The sequence below is a fragment of the Lepus europaeus genome (assembly GCF_033115175.1).
Source record: "Lepus europaeus isolate LE1 chromosome 20 unlocalized genomic scaffold, mLepTim1.pri SUPER_20_unloc_1, whole genome shotgun sequence".
Taxonomy (NCBI): Eukaryota; Metazoa; Chordata; class Mammalia; order Lagomorpha; family Leporidae; genus Lepus; species Lepus europaeus.
The window spans coordinates 48,375-71,139 of record NW_026909003.1 but is presented as its reverse complement, the minus strand read 5'-3'; the positions used below and the strand labels follow the sequence as shown (position 1 = coordinate 71,139).

At 40.5% G+C, this 22,765-nt stretch overlaps 1 protein-coding gene across 1 annotated transcript; it reads right to left on the bottom strand.

Moving 5' to 3' along the window:
• Window positions 1-4: 4 nt before the first annotated feature.
• LOC133754297 (vomeronasal type-2 receptor 116-like) lies at window positions 5-22,750 on the bottom strand. Its single transcript, XM_062184766.1, is given in 11 exon segments — window positions 5-120; window positions 2,897-3,059; window positions 3,272-3,367; window positions 3,986-4,131; window positions 15,634-16,557; window positions 18,661-18,784; window positions 19,129-19,359; window positions 20,049-20,708; window positions 20,710-20,856; window positions 21,223-21,508; window positions 22,728-22,750. Coding segments are annotated over 11 exon segments (2,916 nt in total).
• Between the last annotated feature and the right edge of the window lie 15 nt (window positions 22,751-22,765).

Here is a 22,765-nt window from a genome sequence, read left to right as displayed (position 1 = left end):
ATCCTTATCTGTACATTTGCTGTGCACTAAGTGTGGAGGTTGTCGTATTTGCAGGACATATGTCCTCACAGGGACCAATACTGCTGCAGCCTTTATCCCAGTCTCCCTGACTAAATGATTCTGGAAAATAAGATCTGCGTTTACACCATAATGTCTTGGGCATATTATCACATGCAGCCAAAAAACACGATCTTGTTTTTGGATACACATATCATCAATTTAAATCATCTCTGGTAGCAGCTACTTCTATATTTTATATGTGATATCTATAGTAAATACTAAAATGGGCTCTGGAATGATCTCTCTCAATTCATTCATACCTAGGAAGAACATTCAAGTTGTCAAAGAAAGCATGACAAGGAAAGGCACACCATCTTTAGCACTGCCTCTATAAATGTTTCCTACATTCACAAACTATAATGACTCTTCATCTTATCACATCATTAAATGCTTCTTGAAATAGCAGTCATAGATCATAAGGCTGCAGTTTGCAATGGGAAAAGGGAGTAACTCAACTGAAGGCTATGTGATCAGAAAGAGGAAGAATGTCAGAGTACTGAGAATGGTAGATGGAAGTCTGGATTTTATCCTGAAAAATCTCTTCCCCATCAAACTCACCCATCAACCACCATCAGAAGCCAGGAAAATGAAATCAGGTTCAGAGCTTGGAAGAAGGAAAACAGTAAAAAGGGAGGAGCACTTTAGTGAACCCTGAAACACTCCCTGGGTGGACTTGAAACACTGGGCTGTGAGACACATGATGCATTACAGTTAAGATAATCATGCATTTAGTTAAAACTCTAGGTATATGTGAAGAGAAATCATTATCAGTGGTATCAGTATTTGCTCCAAACAGGCTTCTTCACTCAGTTTTCCCTACAGAGCCAACCATAAATAGCCTTTCATGCAAAGCGCACGATGCATTTCTGCTTTCTGGGATCTGACATTTCACCAAGAATGTAAATGAGGAGCCCCTTGTTTACTTTCAGATGTCCTGTGTGTTGCGTCTCGATGAATAGACTGGGTCATGAGCCCTGCATGTAAAGGGTCATGTGTGCTTCAGAGGAAGTGAGAGTTTTTCAGTTCTTGGTTCATGTTGCAGCATGATATGTATGCGTGTATGTATCTTATACACATATTCTCTCTCTCTATTTATATATACATGTTCCATAACCATGTATACAGTTGCTCTCTCTATATTGCTTTATAAATACACATATAGAGAGTCTCTATAAATATTTGTTATCCAAATATATCATTCATACTTTGTATGTAGAATTAGGAAATTTGAAAATCCTTGCTAAACGAATCAAAGAATCTTCAGTTTTGTATTTCTTATTTTTCTTTCCTCTCCTCATTTTTCTACAATTCTGTCAATTCCTCATCCTCTCATTTCTTTCTCCAGCTCCTGCCTGGTACCAAAAGATCTAGAAGGCTCTTTAACATACTGGGCATTTGTGAGAGTGAGCTGTTCGATCTGTTTTATGCTGTGTTCCTTAACTCTAAAAAGAGTTTATCAGGAATTATTGTGTATTCTAAAGTTGGTGAATCTAATACTGGATGCTATACTGTCTAAATCTACTGATAGTTCAATATTGCTTGTTTTTGCAAGTATTATCAACACGGATATTTTCTCCTGGGTTGGCTAATATTTGATTATAATTGCATGGCATACATCTTGGGAAACCTGGGCTCTATTCATAGAATCTATTCCTGATGCTGGAAATTTACTATCTCCCAGACTCCATCATTTAGAGTACACTTAAATGATCTGCTGCATGCATAACCATGGGGAACACTATTACTAATAAATAAATATTTCATAAGTGGGATGCCATGTGCACATATCAAATTGTGCAAATTTATAAAAATCAATGTGAAGCGAAAAATATCATTTGAACAACGTAGGATCCATTAGATTTTTCTGGACAGAACTTTGGACAAATGCCTAAAATACTTGATCAGTTGCATCACCTTGGTTGCACCAACTAAAGTTCTCAATTCCATTGGCTTTAATGATACTACAATGATCTATGTCCCAATATCTACCTTCTATCAAAGATCTCTGCAGCATCAACCTACTTCCTGTAGCATTACAGTAGAAACCAATTAAAAATTCGCACCTTCAAAAACAGGTGTGAAGAAAACAATTTCGCTGTCCTACAAGATACTATATTCTGGAGGCATGACATTTTCATATATATATATATGAAACATTTATATTTAGCTATAAAAGTGTATCTTAAAGGGGCCAGAAGCAGAATAATCCCCCTTCTGAAATATATTTTTCACAGAAAAAGATAGAATGAGGGACACATCGTGAATGCTGTAGATTCCAACCATTAAAGTTCTTATGGGTATATTCATCATTAAAATATGTTTATTATTATACTTGTGCAAAAATGTTGTCCTGAAATTACTTTTAACTAGTAACAAACATACTTTCTTGAATATCATTTCTGCTTTGTGACTGTTAGAAAAAATAAAGTGAGCTCATGGCCCCAAATCTAGTACGTAGCAGAAATGTTTGTGAGCGCATGTGGAAGAGCTCATGTAACTCAGGTTCATTCATTTCAGTGCATGGGTTCTGTAAGAATCTACTACTGAGGCAGGCACAGTAGGCCCTGAGCTGATGAACATAGACAGGGAAGGACAGGAAGATCCCAACCAGACTCTCCTTCCTGCTATGATGAGATAACATTTCCTGAACCCTTCACGGTGCCAGGCCAGAAGGAATGTCTTCCTCATGTCCCAGATTAATTATCTGCAGTTTTTAGGGGGACAGAGTATGGACAGGGCAGGGGCACAGAACGCATTTGTCTATCCTTCTGCAGACCCAATCACAAGTAGCTACTATGTAAATCAAGGGAAAATGATTATTGCCAAAAGAACTTACCCTTTGAATATAATATCTTTTTGAACATATTCATGCCTCTGTGAATCATGTATATGTAAATGGGGAAAAAGGCAGTGATCTCAATATCTCCATCCTTGTAATAACTCCGTTCAATCTGGAAAAAGCAGTTCCGACCATCCTGACAAGTCACAAGGAGATACAGCTGCAGAAAGAGCAACAGAAAAATCAAAGGAAACATCTTCAACGTCTGTGAAAACCCTAGGTCATAACAGCAGTGGAACGTGCAGGTCATGCAGGTGCATACATAGAGCATGCAGGTGCATACATATAGCATGCACATTTGTAGGTGTGTGGGCATGTGCGTGCATGTGTGTGTGTGTGTGTGTGATTGCTTGAATCATGCCACTTTAATACTGCTCCATCGGACTTCTTTCCACCATCTGTCCACCCATCCATGGGGGAATCTGAAACCCTTTCTGCCCCGAGGTTCTGAAGCTCAGGTCTTCTGCCCTGGTGAAAAACACAAGAAGGAAATCATGTTTGTGATTCATCCTCTTCACCCCAGGTGAAGAATTTCCTCCAAGTCCATGGATACAAAGACTCAAGGGAGAAACTCCTATTAGTTACTTTTGGCGCATAGGCTTGTCAATAAACCTCTCCATGAACTTTTGGCTATTATGTACCTGGATTACATCATATGGGACAAAGGGGGGCATCAGGCGAGGTTCTCAGGTTTCAGACCAGAAAACTCCAGTGTCACACACTTCAAATACCCAAAGAACAATAGGGCAGCCTCCCATGCCATTGTTCTGGGCAGCTGTACCTCACCTTGATGCCACACACCCCCAAACCAATCCTGTTTACAGAGATACTCACTAGGACATGTGGTTTTTAATCACTGTGGAACCAGTAATCACCCTGAATTCAGAAGTTCTCATTCAGGATGTCAAGTCACTTCATTTTTAGTTATAAATCATGAAAGCCTTCCACATTGCTGTTAACCACGGTAATCCCATGATGATCTGTTTTTGCAACTACAACCTTGGTTGATGCTTTCATGAGTACTAGGGACTATCTGAGTACTTTTTGTTTTTTATTCTAAATCAGAAAATACCCACCAGAAGTCACCTCTTTATTCCCACCACCACAAGCCCCAAGGGATGGATGATGCCTGCAGACCCCCGTACTTCTTGAATGCAAGCAACTTTCAGGACGCTTATGTAGGACACCATCAGGAGAGCTATGTACAATTAAACCTTTGCCAAATCCATAGACTGCACAATACACAATGGATAGCATGTCCTGTAGGCAATAATGATGATCAACACTGGCTAATTATTTGTGCTTCCTTACCAGTATGATGTATTGCTAACTGAGTAAATCTAATAAGGATGGGCAAGAGAGCATATAAGAGAACTCTATTATTCCACTCAAAATTTTTCTAAACTGAAACTGCTATCAATGAGATGCCTAATATTTCAAGCAAAACACATTTTCCATTGCCTGGCCACTGCTCTGATGCCATTAGTTAGATTTTGAATAGTGGCTCATGCAAATTGAGACACAGTACAGGCACAAAATACAGAGCAGAATTCAGTGACTTGCATAAAAATGAAAATATGCAGTCTTGATGAGTTAGATTTATTACCTGTACAATGATGAAACTTGTTGTCTATTCAGTAAATCTAAATCAGAGAGCAATTATCTCCTGTTCTCTGTAATGTGTAGAAACTAAAAGTAGAGTCACTCTGAATGTACACGATTCACTGAACAAAGGTTGGGAATGGAGAGAATGAACTCCATGCAATGAGGAGGCTTCAGAAAATCATAGAAAATGTGTGTTATGAAATAATTATGCATTAATTTAAAAAAGTTTAGCACCCAGATATATTCATCACTTTTTTTATCTTTAGTGTTTCTCTCATATTCATCACTTTTTATCTTCTACATTCTTCATGCTGAATTTGATGTTTTTAATAGGTTGGAATGAATGCCTCAAATGTAGAACTTCAATCTTATTGTAGGGAAATATATATTCTAATTGCATAAAAGTATAAAAATCTGAGATCATACATTTCTGTCTAAATTGAATTTTAGCAACACTGCCTTAAAAGTTGATATATATTTTCTATTTATTTTGAAGTCCAATAACATCTAGGTTACTGTAAAGCAGTTTCCAAAAATAAAAACATGTGGACATTTGAATTGGTAGGTACAGAATTCTCTGTGTGTACAGGGAACACACACAAGAACTTAACACTCAGTCTGCATTGAGAACAGTGTCTCCAATGGACTCTATCCTGGACTATCTTCTCAGGCTCAACACACTTCAAATCAAAAGTAGAAATCACTATAAGCACATTGTAAGATTAATGTCCTGGCAAGCAGAAAAACAAACTAAGAAAATCCACAAGGCAGAGGTGATCTAGCATGTCAGCACTCACTGTATCAATGCTCAGGAGCTCAAAATTAGCTATGCCGGTATGTGAAGTCTACAACAGTGCATTTTTGTCATCCTTTCTGTATTCTGTCCCACCCAAGAAGCCACACATCATCCATCTTCCAGCCATACTGAATCTTATGTAGCTCCTCTGAATGTAACAGAACTTGATACTTTGCTAGTTTTGCCACATATTGTAATCTACCAAGAATCTTTTTTTTTTACTGTTATCCATCTAACCTAGGACTAATACTGCTGATTACTGGGGAGAGTCCAAGATGGCTGACTAGGTAAGGGCTTACTGTCTTAGGCTAGGTGTAGACAGTAAAAGTAAAAGTGGAGGAAATAAGTTCTCAGGGGAGAGTTAGAGAGAAAACCGCAGTGGAAACTCTATGGAAGGAAGAAGTATGCCGTGGATCAGTGTGGAAGGTGCAGACATGCAGTATGATCAAGGATACAACACGCAATCCCAGCAGTCAAGAGCTGGAGAAAGCAACAGCTTAGAGAGGGAGGGAAGATCAGACTACAGTGCCTGGGCCACTGGTTACATAACTGGAGGGAGAGTTTCAAGTCAAACATCTGATAGAAAATGGGAGAATATGACTACACGTCCTTCCAGATACTCGTTTACAACTTACATTTTTAAAAGCAGAAGGAACCATAAAAACATCATCAACAATGGGTACAGAAATTCAACAGACATTCCTGCACAAATAGATGAGCAAAAGGCCTCACTGAGGGTCATAATCTTCAGTAAACTTGGAATACTATTCTTTTTTGAATTGTTTTACTATTATTTTTTTTGACAGGCAGATTGGACAGTGAGAGAGAGAGACAAAGAGAAAGGTCTTCCTTTTGCCGTTGGTTTACCCTCTCCAATGGCCACTGTGGCCAGTGCACTGTGCCGATCTGAAGCCAGGAGCCAGGTGCTTCTCCTGGTCTCCAATGCGGGCACAGGGCCCAAGCACCTGGGCCATCCTCCACTGCCTTCCCAGGCCACAGCAGAGAGCTGGACTTGAAGAGGAGCAACCAGGACAGAATCTGGTGCCCTGGTGGGTGTGCCGGCACCACAAGTGGAGGATTAGCCTAGTTAGCTGTGGTGCCAGCCAACTTGGAATACTATTCAAAGCCACACTGATATAGCACCTCACATCTCCATTGGCTACAATAGTTATTGTTTTTAAAGATTTCACTTGAAAGCAGAGTAAGAAAGTGAGAGAGTGAGAGAGAGAATGAGAAGTGAGAGAATGAGAGAGTAAGTGAAAGAGTGAGAGAGAGAGAGAGAGAGAGAGAGAGAGAGAGTCTTCCATCCCATGTATCACTCTATAAAAGGCCACAATGGGGCAGAGCTTAGAAGATCTAAGTGGGAGCCAGGAGCTTTTTCTGGATCTCTCAAGCAGGCACAGGGGACCAAGCTCTTGGGCCATCTTTTACTTCTCTCCAAGACCAAAATGATTGAAAATGGAGCATCCAGGACTGGAATCAATGCCCATATGGGATGTTGGCACTAGAGGCAGAGGCTTTACCTGTTATACCACCACACCAGCCCCAATAATAATAGTTTTTACATGAAGTTTGTATACCTTAAACAAATAAGTAGTAGAAAAAAGAAAGATATATAAAAGTTTTTAAACTTCAAAGGTACATGGCATGTAATGGAAAGGGTTACCTGCCAGGGAGAAAACGTGACCTTTGCCCCATGGCTCAAGGCTGCATTTCTACCTCTTGTGGAAGCATCTCATGTATGCTATGGGCCACAGCATACACAGCATTGTCTATCCTGTAACCCCCATCACTCATGGTCATGTCAAAATCATGCCAAAGCTTTCATTCCAAGGAGGCATTCAGTGGACAGTATTGCAAGGTGTTGCAGGATACCCCCAGAAACTGAGCAATGAAAAACATCAACCAGAATCTAATGATGTAAACATCATCTGGATATTTGGAAGGGCTAGCTGGCTATAAATTTTCAGAACCAGCAAATGAGTGGAGAAATATATGTAATGGAATTAGCAGGAAATGGAATGAGTGGAACAGGAAATGTGTCTCACTGTTGTCAAAATCCCACTGGGCTCTTCAGCCATATCCGAATGCCTTATGGGCTGATTCTGAGGCCAGAGAGTTGTTTAGGACATCTGCCATTCTATGAGAGTATTGTAGGCATGGAAAGCCAAGATACCATGGAAAAGAAAAAAAAAAGAAGAAGACCTAAATGAAAGATCTCTGTGAGTGAGATCCCAGTGGAAAGAACGGGGCCATCAAAGAAGGAGGTACCTTTCTCTGAAGGGAGGAGAGAACTTCCACTTTGACTATGACCCTATCGGAATAAGATCAAAGTCAGCGAACTCTAAAGTCTTCCATAGCCCTGGCAACTCATGACTAGAGCCTAGGGATATTAGTGACGCCATAAACAGGAGTGTCAAATTGTTAAGTCAGCAACAGGAGTCACTGTGTACTTACATCCCTTGTGAGATCTGTCCTTAATGTGTTGTCTAATGTGCAGTGATGCTATAACTAGTACTGAAACAGTATTTTTACACTTTGTGTTTCTGTGTGGGGACAAACTGATGAGATCTTTACTAATTACATACTGAATCGATCTTCTGTCTATAAAGAGAATTGGAAATGAAAAAAAAAACCTGGTGTTAAATTGGAAACGGCATAGAAAACTAAATAATTAAAAAAATTATGTAGGATCTCTGTCTTTAATGGGCTGTACACAGTTATTTAATGCTATAGCTAGTACTCCAACAGTATTTTTTTTTCACTTTGTGTTGCTATATGGGAGCAAACTGATGAAATCTTTACCTAATATATACTAAACTGATCTTCTGTGTATAAAGAGAATTGAAAATGAATCATGATGTGATTGGAAGGGGAGAGGGAGCGGGAAAGGGGAGGGTTGCGGGTGGGGGTAAGCCATTGTAACCCATAAGCTGTACTTTGGAAATTTATATTCATTAAATAAAAGTTTAATAAATGAAAAAAAATCCCACTGGGAGATGGGGACCCAGATTTTCCATGCCATTAAATGTTCTCATGGTGAAAGCTCACGACTATCACACATTTGCTGTCTAAGCAAAGAATAACCACGTTTGATGAAGATGTCCTGATCAGCATATGACATGGCCATGCTGTTGCATAGCGTGTCTTCTTGGTCACTGGGATCAATCCCACCAAGGCTACACATATGCTATTCCTGTTCTTCTCTAACTTTCAAATCTGTCATGAATTGAATACTTTTCAAGTGAACAGAGATGGCCAGTCCCACACAGGCTGGGCTGAAATGAAGCATCTAAGAGACCATGCATAGGTCAGAGGTGTATTCTTCAATATCATCTGAAAGAGAGAATGAAAAGTGAATGGCCACAGAGGACAGGCTCAAAATGTCCAGAGGTCAGCTACAAGGGGAGAAAAAAGCATGCAACATAAAATGACAGCCATAATGTACAATCTCAACACCAAAAGGTGTTAATCATGCTTTAAAGTGGTGGAAGACTAGAATATTCCATTTTCCTAATAATCTCCCTTGTTGTGCCTGTCACCTGGAGTTTTCATGTAACAAAATACCATGACTTCTTTACTTAACAACAGGAATTTATTTTTTGAATTGCTGAGGCTGGGAAGATTGGGATCAAGTTACATGAGTTTGGCCTCTGTCAAAGACACGTTTCCTGCCTCAAGAAGAGACATTTTTCCTTTCCTTTTCTCACTGTCTTCACCAGTTAGAGATGTAACAAGCTCTCTGCAAATTCTCATATTGAAAACATCCAAGAAAGTGGGTAGGTAAGTCATAAAAAATTGTATTATCCCCCTCAAGGACCTCCTCAAATATGATCATGCTACAGAGAAATATTTCAACCTCTGCAAACTTCATAAAACATTCATTCTATAGGACTGGAGTTGATAATAATCATGGTTGGAATCTTTTCCCTAAGGGTCCCTTTGTCCTTCGTGCAGGTTTCCATCCAAGAACTACCAGGAAGTTCTGGCTCTGATAGTTACCATTGAGGACATCAGCTGGAACCCCTCTCTTTTGTCCAACATGACTCTTGGATTTGACCTCTATCATGTTGTGCACAGTGAGATAAGGACAGGGAGAGTCTCCTCATCTGGCTTTCAGGGCTGGACAAGGACATACCACATTATAGCTGAAGGAGAGTGAGACCTCTACTGTAGCAGTACTCTGAGGGACAAGAATTTCTGCTCAGATTAGGACACTCCTGGAACTCTACAATTCCCACAGATGAGATTAGGTAAGAAGGGGAGAAGGCTCACTGTGGCTCACTTGGTTAATCCTCCACCTGCAGCGCTGGCATCCCATATGGGCACCGGGTTCTAGTGCAGATTGCTCCTCTTCCAGTCCAGCTCTCTGCTTTGTCCTGCAGGGCAATGGAGGATGGCCCAAGCACTTGGGCTCCTGCACCCGCATGGGAGACCAGGAGGAAGCACCTGGCTCCTGGCTTCGGATTGGCATAGCTTCGGCCACAGTGGCCACTTGGGGGTGAACCAATGGAAGAAAGACCTTTCTCTCTGTCTCTCTCTCACTGTCTAACTCTATCTGTCAAATAAAAAAATTAAAAAAAGGGGAGAGAGAAAACCCATATTCATTTGGGTACCTTCTCAGGTGCACAAAGAGGTGAAAAATGGAGATTTTCTTTGTCCAAAGGTATAATCCAAAGAGGAAGTACTCAGAGATTGGAGTAGCCATATTTTTGATGTTCTAAGTAGATAGGAGGAAATGGAAAAGGAGAAAGGGGAGTTTCCTGAAGGTCTGTGTTAGAAGAGTTGTGATCTACAAAGCTCTCAAACCATGGGAGATTATTAGGATGAACACCAGTTAATTTCATTTGTGTCAACAGCTGGCTCTCCCAAGTCCTTGGATTTTGTATTTGTAGCAAATGGCAGAACAGGCTCTGGAATGTTCTAAATTGCATGCACCATGAGGAAAAGAAACTGATTTTCAAAGGAAACTATTATGAATTAAATACAAATCACTCTTGGTGAGTTTTTGCATATATTCCATTTTAGGGCCAAAATGGTTATTTAAATTAGCACATCATTATATGATTCCCCGAGCAATGTCAACATGAACATAACTTTGCACAAAGTCATGGGATTGAAAATAACTCAGCTGAAGGCTATGTGGCAAGCAGAGGCAGGATATCTAAGTGTGGACAATGGTGGTGCACAGCTTGGCATTTATAACTGTTAATTCTCTCCCTAGTCAAACCTGGGCATCAGCTCCCATCCCAATTCAGGACACTAACTCCAATTAGAGCCTGAAAAAAGGAGAATCATGAAAATGCAGAACATTTAGAAGACATCAGAATCACTCACTGGGTTGGGGGGGACTCCAAGTACTGTAGATCAAAAGGCACTGCACATAGTGAAGCTTAATGCTTGCCATCTAGTTTTCTATGGAAATCTGAAAAGTATGTTCATATAAATAATTACTATTGGTAGCAGTTTTGAAACCAAATAGGTCTTCTTTAATTTTTTTTTATTTGATAGAGTTAGGGAGAGAGAGAAAGACAGAGAGAAAGGTCTTCCTTCCATTGGTTTATTCTCCAAATGGCTGCTACAGTTGGGGCTGTGCAGATCCGAAGCCACGATCCAGGTGCTTCTTCCTGGTCTGCCATGTGGGTACAGGGGCCTAAGTACTTGGGTCATCCTCCACTGCCCTCCCAGGCTACAGCAGAGAGCTGGACTGGAAGAGGAGCAAGCAGGACTAGAACCATCACCCATATGGAATGCTGGCGCTGCAGGCGGAGGATTAACCAAGTGAGCCAAGTTGCTGGCTCCCAAATAGGTCTTATTTTCTGAATCTTTCCTCCAGATCTGCATGAAGATAGACTTGCAGAAAAAAAAATTATGCATTTCTATATGTACAGAAACAAAACTTCTTCAAGGAGAGAACACAGGTGCCCCTTGTATTTCAAGTGTTCTGCATGTTGTGATGAACAGTCTATTTCAAGTTGATGGCTAGTTCATAATCACTGTGTTTCTAAAAGGAAGAAGCATCTTTGAATTGTTGAGCACAAACTTTTATGTGTTTCCAACAAATCACATTGTAAGCTTGACTTTTCAAGTACCTTTTTTTGAAGATTTATTTTATTAATTTGAAATACAGATTTACACAGAGAGGTAGAGACAGAGATAGAGGTCTTCCATCCACTGGTTCACTCTCCAGGTGGCCACTATGGCCCAAGTTGCACTGATCTGAAACCAGGAGCCAGGAATTTCTTTCAGGTCTCCCACATGGGTGCAGGAGCCTAAGGACTTGGGCCATCTTCTACTGCTTTCCCAGGCCATAGCAGAGAGCTGGATTGGAAGAGGAGCTGCCCAGACTTGAACAAGTGACCACATGGGATGCTGGCACTTCAGGCCAGGGCTTTAACCCACTGCTCCACAGCACTGACCCTCAAGTATCTTTTTATTATCTATGTTACCTTATAGTGAGGTACGTTGAAAATTCTCCTTCTAAGCAAAAATGTATTTTCTGATCTGTATTCTTCCTCTTCTCTTCTTTGTCATTCTTCCATTTTCCTCTAATTCCTCTGTCCTCTTCATCTCCTCCTCTTCCTCTGCTCTATAAAGCTATATATGATCTCTGCCAAACAGGCTTCTGCTGGCAGTTTGCAAGTGGATATGCTGATAATTCCATCCTTTATATCTTCGAACAGGGAGTCAGTAATAAGATATACTGACACTGGGAAATGTAACAGGTGGGGGTTTAATGTCTAACGCAGTTATTTTAAATTTATTGTTGTTTTATTCTGCTGTCATCAACAATGGTCTATTTGTCTTTCACGTGTCTAATGAGGCTGATTTATAAGGTCTTTCTTGCATGATTTTTCACCTGTGAAGTACGTGTACATGTATCAGTATCTTTTCCTGCACAAAAGAACCGTGACGATTTCTCCTGGTCATGGGATGGTCCCATGTTGAGTGATGTCATGTTTTTCTCCATACTCAGACTTTATCCGAGGTTCTCCCATTAATCTTCTCCAGTTTGATGGAGAGCTCCACACAAATCTTTTCCTACTATGATGGCTCTTGGCCTTTGACTATTGTTGGTTCATGCAAAAATGTTCAAGTGTTTGCAATCCACTTCCTTTCTTTGTAGGGTTTTCTTCTCAAGCAAATTCAGCAAAGTAATCCAAATTATACTGTTTGAAAGAACCTGATGTTTCATGGTAGATACTTTCATTCTTTGAGAAGAAAGAGAAGGGAATTTCAAATCAGGTAATTTGCATTTGTTTTAAAAGAGGAAAAAGGGAAAAACAAAAACACAAGGAAGCAGAACTGGGCAGAGGCTCCACTCACCACATGTGAATCTAAAAGCCACGGCCACCCCCAGGTCTGCAATGTAAGACATCACAGAGTGCATCCCAGCAGTTTTCCTGTTTCAGAAAATTCTCAAGGTGATTCTGAGGGTTGAAGAAACAAGGAAACAAATTAACTTCCTCTTTAAACGTTAGAGTCTCCGTGATGGAAGACTTCCTATTCCAGAATAAATGAATTCCACAATATACTGCACAATTTAAGATGTAAACTTCCAGCCCAAGGGAGACAAGGTGCATTACAATTATTTTACATTACAGGATTACTAGGTTTCACCAAAACGGTGGGGAAGAAGCTTGAAGGACTCTCCCTACTAACGATACCTCAGGGCAACCCCCACAAGCATCCATCCCGCTCCTCCCCAGGTCTCACAACTTGGGACACAGCCTGGTAGGGCCTGTTGGCTGCAGAGCAGTGAGGAGCCGACAGGGGGCAGTGGCACGAACACAGTTTGCTCCTCTACAGCTTGGCCCTCGGGGGCAGCACACATAAAGCCCCATAGCCTCATATTCTGCACCAAAGAAGCAAGGCAGGTTGGGGCCTCTTCTCATTCCCTATGCCATGTGGCCCACATTCCTGTACAGGACATTTTTCCTGCTTCTGTCCTCTCATGAGAAACCTGTGCTCACAGTGCTGAGGCTCCTGACTTTGGCTGCAGATCAGTGTGGAGGCATTCGTTATGGCTGAGGTGTGGATCTCTGTGATCTTCAGATGTCACTCCTGAGGAGCTGACCTGAGAGGTTCCACACTAAGGAGCCTTTGGAACCACACCCAACCACCCCTCCCCCATGTGCATTCACTTCATACCCTTTGTAGAACATGTTACATACGGTAGGGTTAATCTCATGAGTATAAAGTAAACTAGAAAATAGTTCTTTGCAAAAATTAAGAGTGGGAATAGGAGAGGGAGGAGGAAGAAGCGAGAGACTGTGGACATGAGGGAGGGTTAGGTGGGAGGCATCGCTATGATCCTACATCTGTATATATGTAATTCATGAGACTTGTACACCTTAACAAAAATTTGAAATATAAACACATTGAGTAACATAAAACAATAAAATATATTTTAAAATTCAGATGTACCAACAAAATATAAGTAATTCATGAACAATGGGGATAGGATATGAGGGACATTTTTGCACAGATAAACATATGACCAGAGGGCATTACTAAGGATGAAAATCAGCATTAAGTATGGATAAACCATTCCACATCAGAAGGAGCCATCACCTCACATCCACCCCATGGCTAAAATAAATTTCAAAATTTTTCAAGTGATGGAGAGGCCATAGGGAATTTGGAACCTTCAAACCATGATAGTGAGAAAGTTATAACACATATGGTATGGAAGACAGTTGTCACCACCTTAGAAAACTCAACATAAACTTCATTTATGATCTAAACATTTCACACCTAATAGTACATTCAAAAATTATAAAATATATAAGTATTTCTTGTACAACAGTGTTTGTCTCCACACAGTCAAGGTTGGAAACAACACACAAGTATGTGTATGGTTAACTGGAAACAAAAATTCAGTGAATTACTATAAGGAATTATCAATTTGTCATGAAAAATGTAGATATCTGCAATAATGTGGATGCCTCTTGAAAACACCATGCACAATGAAAGGTCACCTAAATCCACAGAGTCTAATATTTAATTTATAACAACCCTCAGGACCGTTAAATCCATGGAAACAGAAACAGATTGGTGGTTGTATGACTGGCAAGAGAAGGAACTGAGAGTAACTATAAAAGGATAAGGAATTTGATTTGTAGTGATTATAATATTTTAACATATGAAATAGATGCTAGTCACACAACAGAGTGAAATGTCTAGATGACATTAGTTCACTTTAAAACTGTTGCTTTGTTGAATTATTTTCTGCTCAAGATGTAAAAATCACTTTTTTATGTTTGGTATTGGCAAAAGTAAATCTAAAGCCAAAATCAAGAATAAACAGAAATGAACAGGTGGAAAAAAAGTTTGCAGAATCCTTCTGCCTACATATAATGAAAACTTGGTGTATGATTATCACATCATTTCAAAACTATGTGAAATGATATATAATTAAGGAATTTCTGGACAATGCATTATACACATTAAAATGATTTAACATGTCTAATGGTTGCACTGAAAATATTCCAACTCTATTATAAAGCCCACATTAATATAGACTCTAGTGAATGAAAACAGTAAACAAACTTATAATTCATTTTATTAAAATATGAATATTACAGTGTTGACTAGCTGACAATGCAAATAAAGAAATACAATTTTCAAGTAGAGCCTTTATCTGAGCTGTGCTGTGTTTGTGAACATAACCCCAGGCTAAGAAATTTGTACACAGTATTATTTTGAAGAAGAAAGGAGGAATGGGGACAGCATGGGTGTGTAGTGGATATAACCATCACCTGTAACCCCGACATCCCATGTGGGTGCCAGTTCATATCCTGGCAGCTCCACTTGCAATCCAGCTCCCTGTTGATGATCAAGAGAAAGCAGTGGAAGATGGCCTACACCTTTCCATCCCTGACACTCACATGGACACCTGAATTAATCTACGTGCTTTGGCATGAACCATCACTAGGCCACTGTAGATATCTTCAGAGTCTATCACCAGATGGAAGGTTTCTCCCACTCTCCCTTTCTTTTCTGTGAATCGGTCCTTCAGAACAAAAATATTTTAAGAAAAGTATAAATTATTCACAAGGAGATTACATTCTGCAAGTTATTTTTAACAAAAGAATGCAAAATTGATTTTATAAATCTTAGTTTCTCTCCATTGAAAACTGAGAGAGCCTTAAGAGCTACTCTTCAGAATTGAAAATGAATCATGATGTGATTGGAAGGGGAGAGGGAGCAGGAAAGGGGAGGGTTGTGGGTGGGAGGGAAGTTTTGGGAGGGGGAAGCCATTGTAACCCATAAGCTGTATTTTGGAAATTTATATTCATTAAATAAAAGTTTAATTAAAAAAAAGAGCTACTCTTCAGAACATCTGATGCCTTGGCAACTATTCTATCCCTTAATCCTTTCAAAGCATTCTGCTCAGGTCTGAAGAGAATAATGTAGCACTTGGGGACAAAGATGCAGCCCAGGAGCCCTGCGCTGGAGGCCAAGATGGAGAAGACCTCCACAGCCACCATGACCTTCCCCTTGGTGCTGTGGTAGACAGGCAGGAAGGTCACCCAGACACTGCAGAACACCAGCATGCTGAAGGTCAGGAACTTGGCTTCATTGAACGTGTCAGGCAGATTCCTGGCTAGGAAAGCCACAGTGAAGCTCACCAGGGCCAAGGAGCCCAGGTAGCCCAGGACACAGTAGAAGGCAGTGACTGAGCCCTTGTTGCACAGCAGGATGATGTGGCCATGCTCAGAGTGTGCATCTGTGTCAACAAAGGGAGGAGAAGTCCCAAGCCAGAAGCCACAGAGAGCCAGTTGGATCAGGGAGCAGATGGGAATAATGGAGTTAGGTGCCCCTGATAGCAGCCAGTGTCTCATCCTTCTCCCTGGGGCAGTGACCTTGAAGGCTAGAACCACAGTGATAGTTTTGGCCAGGACAGTGGAAACAGCCACGGTGAACACCACTCCAAATGTGGTCTGTTGGAGGACACAGGTGGTTGTGTTGGGACGACCAATGAACAGTAAGGAGCAGAGGAAACAGAAGATGATGGCGATGAGCAGGATGTAGCTGAGACAACGATTGTTGGCCTTGACTATGGGAGTGTCTCGGTGCTTCACAAAGACCCCAAGAACCACAGCGGTGAGGACAGAGAAGCACAGAGCTGTGCAGACCAGGGTCATCCCCAGGGGATCTTCAAAAGACAGAAAGGTCACATTTTTGTGGAAGCACTGGTCTCGCTCTGTGTTGGCATACTGAAGATCTGGACACTTCACACATTGGTCCATATCTGGTGAGAAATGTAATTAACATCATCCAAAGTTCAGTTATTCCTGATTCACAAGTACCTTCTAGAATACCCAACATAGGTAGTTTAGGCAAATAGTCCTTATTTGATGTGAAAGACAGCATATAAAAATGACATATAAAATTATTGGCAATTTTTTATGTCCATCTTCCTCACATTAGCCAGAGTTAATACTTCATCTTCCTAAGTACCTTACATAATGATGAGTACATTCTCTTTTTCTCCTAACAAAGCCCTAAGACCTACTCTCTGAACCTATTCATGGTGCTTTAAAAACATACCTTAGCCTGTGTTATTTTAACACCACAAATTCGTTCTTCATTGTTTCTTTGGATTGGGAACTGATGATCAAGATGCCAGAGGATTCCATGTGTGGTGAGGGCTACTCTGCCCTTATACAGGGCACATTCTGCTGCATGCTCACTTTGAACAAGAGCAAGCAGCAGCCTTTGATTTTTAAGTTTTTATTTAATGATTGCATTTGTCATACATTCACCTTTAGGAATATAGGGGTTCTTTTCCGTATACCCACCCTCCCACTCCCACTCCCATCATACCTCCTTCTCCCTCTTCCTCTACCATCTCCTTCTTCATTATGGTTCATTTTTAGTTTGATTTTAAATGCAGAGGACCAACTCCATGTTAAGCATAGATTTCAATAGTTTGTATCCACACACACAGACCACATATAGAGCACAGTTTAGGAACAAAATTTTCAGTCAATCCTCATAGCACAACTCATTAGGAATAGAGGTCCTACATGGGGACTAAGTACACAGTGACCTCTGTTGTTACTTTAACAATTAACACATTTATGTATGTATGATGGCAGTGATCACCCGAGGCTCTTGCCATGGTCTCCAAGGCTATGGAAGCCTTTTGTGACCAGAGACTCCATCGGTATTTGGACAGGGCCATACGCAAAGTGGTTGCTCTCTCCTCTATTCAGAGAAGAGTAGATCCTTTTTTGATGACCTCTTCTTTCAACAGAGGTTTCACAGAGATCCTCCATGTATTCTATTTTTTGCTGCAGAGTCGTGGCTTTCCATGCCTGAAATGAGCCCTTCTTTTAATGGTGCTATTCCCTCTGTACTCTCATGGCCTATTCAACCACCCAGTGGTTGCAGTCTTTGTTTTGAAGAGTATTCATTTATTTATAATTTACATGAAAGTCAGAGTTTCAGAAGGAGGAGGAGAAGCAGAATGGAGAGAGAGAGAGAAATAAGGATAGGAGGAAAGGGAGAAAGAGACAGGGAGAAAGGGAAAGAGGGACAAAGAGAAGGGGAGAGATCTTCCACCCAGTGATTCACACCCCAAAAGACATTAATAGCTGGACCTCGTCTGTTTTGAAGCCAGTAACTGGGAGATTCTTCTGGGCTTCCTGTATTGGTGTGAGCTCTGAAACTTGGGCCATCTTCTGCTGCTTTCCCAAGCATCAGCAGAGAGCTGCATTGGAAGTGAAGCAGCTGGGACTGAAACTGCTGACCAACTGGGATGTTAGCATCCCAGCCAGAGGCTTAACCAAGCACAAGGAACACAGACATGAGTTTTCCTATACTGAATTAGCACATACACCCATACTACTCCCATGGACTGTACTCTGGTGCCAGAACCTTTTGTTATCAACAATCAGTTTCAAAAAATTAGAATGATACAAAATATATGGTACAAATAACTACTCATAGCACACAAGCAAAAACTGGAAAATCTTTATGATACATGTGATAGCATAGTTCTGATTCATGGAATAAATCTTAGAAATCCCATACTGTTTTATGGGGTGAATATTCTCCTATCTTGGTTTCTATTCATTTTTTGCCATACATATATATCAGACTGAACTCCAACGTGGTCAGCATTCCTGAGACATTCAGCCTTTTATATGCTTTCATAAGTAATACAGAGAGTGTATTGTGGAGAGTTTTATCCTTTTTTTGGATTATTACTGATTATAAGGATTAATTTCTACCTGAAGGGGGCAAGAATTTTCTCAGCAGTCATATTCCACAGCTTATTCTTTCCATGGATCAGTTGACAATTTAAGAAACAGGTGATAACTTCTCCATGAGGCAGGGACTGACTTACCTGTCTGATTGGAAATCTCATTCTCAGGACAAGGTGTGCACTCAAAACAACAGGCAGGCTTTCCCTCCAGAGGGGTTTTCCTGAATCCAGGGCTGCAACTCACACTGCATACTGAGCGTGGAGTCTGAGAAAAATCAGATGAGCGTTGGTCATAGTTCAGACTATTACTTAAGTTCCAAGTAGAGGGTTTTCAAGTCCTGCAAACCTATTCACTTAAACTAGAAACACCTGTTTCTGACACAATGGCAACATTCACTTTGATTTTCTTAAATAGATTCAAAAGACATGGAGGAAATGTGTGTGTACTGTCCATCCTCAGACACTAAAAACATAAGAAAGTATTTGGATTGGAAGGGGAGTGGTTTAATGAATCTAAGTGTCTTTTTAATAAGCCATGTTGCACATACTGCCTTAGCAGTTGGGGGGTAACAATGTGTCGTGTGAACCCTATTATCAGGTCCAACTTACCGTATCTGTAATTCCTGTGGCCCACTCTATCAAATTCTCAGAGAGAGACAACTGTTGGCTCTGTGGAACATATGGGGAAAACCGTCCTACTTTAACCTTATGTCCAACACCATATGGAAAATTCAGAAAGTTGAGAATGTCATATTCAGCTTCCAAATTTCTCTTGTGATTCAGATTCACTAGGTCACCAGCTGTATTGGTAAATTGGAGGTTCTTCAGAAATGGGTGCAACTGAAAAAATGCATCATATTCTCATGAAGACTGCCCAAGCGATAACACATGAAACCCAGGTTAGAGAAAGCCTTATTTTCTGTAATCACAAATAAACAATAGAACCTGTTTTAGGACCACCCAATGAATTGAAGTGAAAAAAAAATCTGATGAGAACTACATCAAGGTAAGTATGATTTCACTCATTTTCCTACAAAATCAAGGGGAGTAAAAAATATCTAGCTGTGAGATTCAGACCATTTCCAACAGTGCAGTCCAAGCTACCAACACTCATTTTCTCAGTGTACCTAGAACAACTATCTGTAATAAAGTTACTAGAATAAAGAACTGTGCAAATTATATTAGATCCCTCATGTTAATTGTAGATGAACATCCTCAGTAACATTTGAACCTGAAAATAATTACTGAACTGCTGAAGTTGAAAATGGAACAACACAGTCTAGGTATTTCACATGTCAAAATTAAATTGAGAGAATTGGAGAATATTTTTAAGTCACAGCATTGATGCTTATCCAAATTACCTTCCCACCTTTCATTGGAGCCCTTTTGCTAATGACAAATTACAGGCAGAGGCTCATTTTTACCTTGTGTTTTGGAGAAAGGTTCCCAAGCGACTTGGATTGAACACCTGCAGAAACTCTTATGGGGATCACTTAAGGAGTACATGTCAACAATGGAAACCAAGTTACCTGCCAGGGAGAAAATGCCACCTTTGCCCCCTTGTTCCCTGGCTGCATTTCTACCTCTTGTAGAAGCATCTCATGTACGCTGTGGGCCACAGCATACACGGCATTGTATATGTTGTAACTCCCATCACTCATGGCCATATCAAAACGTTGCGGAGGCAACGATTCCAAGGAGGCATTCAGTGGACAGTTCTGCAACGTTTTGCAGGATGGCCCAGTAACTGAGCAATTAAAGGCCAGCGACCAGAATTTGGAGAGGTAAGAGTCTTCTGGGTACTTGGAAGGGTTAGCTGTCCGAAGAAAGTTTTTGAAACCAGAGATCTCACTACGGTGGTGTGAAAAAATGAGAGTCCCATGGAATGAGTGGAGCAGGAAATGTTCCTCACCACTGGCAAAATCCCATTGCGAGGTGGTGACCCAGACTTTCCATGTCATTAAACGTTCCCATGATTGAAAGCTGACGCCTATGAGTGACTCAGTGACACAGAAAAGAATCACCACATTTGCTGATGATTTTAGGATCTGGATATGAAACCTATCCTGGAATGAAGTTAGTGTCTCTAAAGTGGCTGGGATCAATTCCACAAAGTCCACACAGATGCTGTTCTTCTGCATCTCAACTTTCAAATCAGACATAAACTGAATACCTTTTGGGAGGTCTGAGGATGGCCAAACCTACCCAGGTCCACCCAAAATGGAGCATCAGTGAGACCATGCCAAGGGCCAGAGAAGTGTCTTTGGGTGCCATCTGATAGAGGGAAGGAAACTGACCACTGTCACTCAGAAGAAGTTCCAATGGCCCAAGAGTAAGCTGAGGGAAAAGGCAAGAAATCTGCGTAAGGATATTGTCGTAGTGTAAAATATTATTCCTGAAAAAATTAAGCAGATAATGGAAGTATCAGATTTTAGAATATTTCATTTTTCTTATCTCCTACTACATATGAACTTCCTAGCTCATGAATCATTAGACTCACAGGTTGAGAAAAACATTTCTCCTTTTTACTTACCCACACCTCTGCTTCAGAACAAATGTGGTTAATCCACAAAATATCTGCACACATTCTCTTTAGATCACATACTGTCTCAAATGTAGAAGTTCTCTGTCACTTAAATTGTTGGTTCTAAGTAAGGCACCTAAGGTGATGTACTTTATCCCACTGTTTCACTACACACTCACCTGTGGAATTTTGTAGAGTTCCAGCAGTGTCCCCATTTCGACAGCAATGCTGGTTCCTGATATTACGGCTACAGACTTGCTCTGTTTCCTACACGTGTAATTAGGAACGTCCTTTTCCAGTCCTGCAAGCCAGATGAAGGGGTTCTCCATCACAGTCATATGACTGTACATGGCATTGTAGAGACCAAATCCCAAGGTCATGTTGGGTAAAAGATGGGGGTTTTTGTTGATCTCCTCAATAGCAAAAACCAAGGCCAGAGCATACTGGTAGTTTTTGGACTGAAACCTGCATGAAGGGCACAAGGATCTTTAAGGGAAAAGCCTCCAATCCAGATTATCATAAATTCTGTGACAGATGGATTGGTCATGGCCAAAAATTCATATGTTCTACTCCGTATGTGTAGATTTGCTGAGTACAGAGTGTGAACTGTTGTATTTGCAGGACACATGTCCTCACCAGAACCAAAGCGGCTACCAACTTTTACTGGTTTCTAAGCCTAAATGATTCTGAAAAATAAGATCTGCTTTTACATCTTAATGTCTTGGGTATGTTATCACATGGTTGTCCATGCAGCCAAAGAACATGATCTGATTTTTGGATGCATACCTTGTCAATTTAAATCATCTCTGGCAACAGCTACCTCTTCTAGGTCTTTGTATTTGATATCTAATGTAAATACTACAACAGGCTCTGGAATGTCCTCTCTAAAGTTCATGCACACCTAGGAGTACACTCCAGTTGTCAAAGAAAGCATGACAAGGAAAGTCACATCATCTTTAGCACTGCCTCTAAATGTTGCCTACATTCACAAACTACAATGATTCTTCATCTTACCACATCATTAAGTGCTTCTTGAAATAGCAGTCATACGATCATAAGGCTGCAGGTTGTAATGAGAAGAGAGAGTAACTCAATTGAAGGCTATGTGATCAAAAAGAGGGATGATGTCAGAGCACTGAAAATGGTAGATGGGAGTCTGTAATTGATCCTGAAAAATCTCTTCCCCATCAAACTTACCCATCAACCACCATCACAAGCCAGGAAAATAAAATTGGATTCAGAGCTTGAAAGAAGGGAAATAGATAAAAGGGAGGAGCACTTTGGAGAAGCCAGAAACACTCCCTGGGTGAACATGAACCACTGGGCTATGAGGCACCTGATGCTTTTCAATTAAGCCAGTCATGCATTTAGAACACTAAACATATGTAAAGTAAATCATTATGAGTGGTATCAGTATTTACTCCAAACAGGCCTTCTTCACTCAAGTTTTCTTTCCTACAATATTGAATATAGATAGCCTTCCATGCAAAGAATATTTTGCATTTCTACTTTCTGGGATCTGACATTTCACAAAGAATATAAATGAGGAGCCCCTTGAATTTATTTCTGATGTCCTGTGTGTTGATTCCTCATGAATAGACCAGGTCATGTACACTGCTTGTTAAGGGTCACTGTGTGCTCCAGAGGAAGTGACAGTTTTTCAGTTATTTGTTCTTGCTGCAACTTAACATGGATATATCTATGCATATTATATACATATTC